Source organism: Cebidichthys violaceus, unplaced genomic scaffold, assembly GCF_023349555.1.
Source record: "Cebidichthys violaceus isolate CVI_PGR_0920_01 unplaced genomic scaffold, fCebVio1.0.p SCAF_29, whole genome shotgun sequence".
In the NCBI taxonomy this organism is placed as follows: Eukaryota; Metazoa; Chordata; class Actinopteri; order Perciformes; family Stichaeidae; genus Cebidichthys; species Cebidichthys violaceus.
The window spans coordinates 4,935,090-4,938,570 of record NW_027176472.1 but is presented as its reverse complement, the minus strand read 5'-3'; the positions used below and the strand labels follow the sequence as shown (position 1 = coordinate 4,938,570).

General features: G+C 42.3%; 1 protein-coding gene across 1 annotated transcript; it reads right to left on the bottom strand.

Annotated features, from left to right (window-relative positions):
• Nucleotides 1-1,847: 1,847 nt before the first annotated feature.
• On the bottom strand, nt 1,848-3,212 carry LOC137880587 (nuclear factor 7, ovary-like). The gene has a single exon (XM_068722004.1). It carries the CDS (start codon nt 3,210-3,212, stop codon nt 1,848-1,850), a length of 1,365 nt encoding a protein of 454 aa, XP_068578105.1.
• Between the last annotated feature and the right edge of the window lie 269 nt (nt 3,213-3,481).

The window sequence follows — 3,481 nt, the reverse complement described above, 5'->3', positions numbered from 1 at the left end:
GTAGTTGTTGTTGTAGTTGTTGTAGTTGTTGCTGTTGTTGTTGTAGTTGTTGTTGTAGTTGTTGTAGTTGTAGTTGTTGTAGTTGTTGCTGTTGTTGTAGTTGTTGTAGTAGTTGTTGTTGTTGTTGTAGTTGTTCAATGTCTACAAATGATTTCTGACACAAAGCGAACACAGTGACAATGTTCTTGGGAGTTCTTCCAAAGGGCTGGTTTCTCGTGATATCCAGACATGCAAAATAACTTTTTAAAAATAGTCCTCTAAGCAGTTTTCATACAGACGGCAAAGAAATAGCACCAATAGAAATATATCTGGACATGTTACAGATGAGTATCTGATACCTTTTAGGGTATCAACTGAAATAACCCAGGAACAAGTAATGTTTCTCCAGGCAAAAGAAAACCTGCATTCGATCCTTTTCGTACCCAGATCTAGAAAAAAATAACTATTTGTACGGTTTTGTTATTAGCCAATCACAGCAAGCGTTATTCTCTTTAATGTGACGTGTGATTGGACCACGACCGCAGCAGCTACAACCCATACAGCCGGGACGACCTGCTGCACACGGCTCTGAGCACGGATGTGCAGCTAACAATGCTAACAATGCTAACAGCGCAAACAGTGCTAACATCAGCATCTGCATCACTTTGTGGGTACTGGTTTTGGTACTGGTTTAGGTACTGGTTTTGGTTCTGGTTTTGGTACTTGTTTTGTTCTGGTTTTGGAACTGGTTTTGGTACTTGTTTTGGAACTGGTTTTGGTACTGGTTTTGGTACTGGTTTTGGTACTGGCATCGTAATCTTACCCAGCCCTACAGATGGGTAAATAAATATGTTTTTGGTATTTCAAATGAACTGAGCCTTTAAGCATGGACTTCATGCGGATGCAGTCTTGCTTCTGGGATTAAACATCACCTTGCAGAGGTAACGTTAACATATCTTTTTCAATAAAAAGATTATTGTTTATTTATAGATATTCTGCCAGTGATCCATACGTCCATGAACAACTTTCATGCTTTAAAAGTCAAATGTTTTTGAAACCCAGAGCCTCCCATGCTCCGGTCCAGGATTTGAAACTTTCCGGGATCAAGCAGGTCTGCATTCTAAAATGATCTCAGCATTGAATCATCACAACCTGCTGCAGATGTCCTGCGTACTGTCTGTGAGGCAGATCAGCTGAAGCTCATCTGTGAAATAACATACACACACACACACACACACACACACACACACACACACACACACACACACACTCAGTCCCTTAAAGTGATTCATCATTCTAAGTGGACATAAATAGCACAGTGACTCTTCCTACCTGTGTTTCTATAAAACCAGCCAGCAGCTACCAATCGGATGACGACCTTTCGGTGACATCACATATGATGTCGTAGATATAACACACACACACACACACATTTTTTAAATCTTGAGAGGAAAGTTCAATGATTTTATTTATATATAACTTATACACAACAACAACAAAAAGGTAAACGTTTCATGTTTCTGATCACTCAAATGCAAAAAAGACAAATGTTGAACTTCTGAGTATCTCTGCTGCTTATGTGTGACACAGTGGAACACCTCATTAAAATAATTAAAACAATACTCAACAACTTACAATGAGAGTAAAAGCAGAAACAACATCAGTTCCTTAATCACCAGAAAAAAACTAAAATATCAACACAACCCCCTCATCAAAACACAAAAGAAATTTTAACAAAATCTATTTCAGTTCTCCTATTTGATTAATCATTTAAAGTCTAAATCAACACAAGTACATTAGATTACATTTCATATCTTTAGATATTGAGTGCTGCTCGTGCCTACCACCAGTCATAACTGTAATCATCTTCAAACTGGTAAAATCTTAATCGGGGATTTATGGCTATTGCCTAAGTATGGAAACAGCTTCTCAGTGAACTTGTGTGTGAAGGTGTATATGTGTGTGTTGGTGTTGGCATCAGAGAACGACAGATGTCCTCTGTTCCAGTCCAAAAAAACTCTGATCCTCTTGAACTTCTTCTTCACTGTCAGAACGACCGGTTGGGCTGATGGGAAGAAGACTTTATAACTCCCATTTGAGAATCCAATTCTCCACATTCCAGACCACGTAATCCCTTTCCTCTTGACGGACTCTTTTGCCACACCCAGAAACCAGCATGTACTGTCTCCAACCTCAACGACCCAGCTGTGAATCCCAGAGTTAAACCCCTCAGAGCCCAGAACAGGGTTGAGGGAATCAAACCTCTCTGGATTATCAGGAAGCTTCTGTCTCTGTCCTCGTCTCACACTGGTCAGGTTTTCAGACAGGCTGAGTTCTGGATGAGCAGTGTTTGGATCCAGAATCACAGGAGTGTAGGAGACCATGTCCTTCATCTTGTTCCAGATGTTGAAGGCCAGGTTGCCCAGGTGTTTGGCCTCGTCTATCAGAGCTCCTGAGAGCAGCTGTGGATCCTTCAGCAGGGGGCGCTGCTGGACTCTTTCCACTGCAGCCTTGTAGTTGTTCAGGAATGAGACGTCTTCAGCTCTCAGCTTGTCCTCTGTAGCTCTGACTATGTCTGAAAGAGCTGCTATCTCTCTGCTCAGAAACTCCATCTTCTCCTTCATCATCTGACTCTTCTGCTCCTCTTCCTCCCTCAGTGCAGCCATCCTGGCCTCCTCTTCCTCCTCTAGAAACTGGTGAAGCTTCTTAAAGTGCTCCTTAATCTGTCCCTCTATGCGTCGGGCCTGGACCTTCATGTGTTCTGCTGTTTGATCACAGTTTCCTTTAACTTGTTCAAAGAGCTTCAGTTTCTCCTTTAAGGGCTTCAGGGATTTCTGGATCTCCTCTTTGAGATCCTCTGCAGCTTCATCAATGGGTCTGAATCTGTGGTCGTTGTGTGTTTTTGAATCTCTGCAGATGAGACACAACGGCTGCTGATGGTCCAGACAGAAGAGTCTGAGTTTCTCAGAGTGCAGACTGCAGAGAGTCTCTGAAGCTCTCTGGTCTCTCTCCAGTATGAAGGACTCACACAGGTTCTTTATCACCAAACTAACAGGTGGGTCAGTCCTTGATGATCTTCTGTTACAAACTGGACATTCAAGTGTTTGTTTCTTTGCCCACCAGTTCTTCAGACAGTCTCTGCAGAAGCTGTGGCTACACGACAGGACAACAGGATCCTTGAAGATGTCCTGGCAGACAGAACAGGAGAGATCCTCCTCTGATCTGGAGGCCATTGTGTTTGTAAAACGCTGAAAACAAAGCAGGCAGACAGCAGAGTGTAAATTAGGCAACATCAACACAACTATGTTTCCATTTTAAAACACATATCTTTTGCTACTGAGCATCCTCACTACTCAGGAGTTTTAAACCCCCCAAAAAAGGGCATTTGAAAACCCTACCAAGACCGTGTTAGTTTGAAAGATTGTGGGTTACCTCGTAGTGTGGACGGGTGGAAAGTTAGACCTTTGAAAACGATGACGTAGACACACTTGATTGGGTCTTA

Excerpts from the sequence above, each read along its gene's own strand:
- LOC137880587 (XM_068722004.1), bottom strand. The coding sequence starts at position 3,212 with ATGGCCTCCAGATCAGAGGAGGATCTCTCCTGTTCTGTCTGCCAGGAC.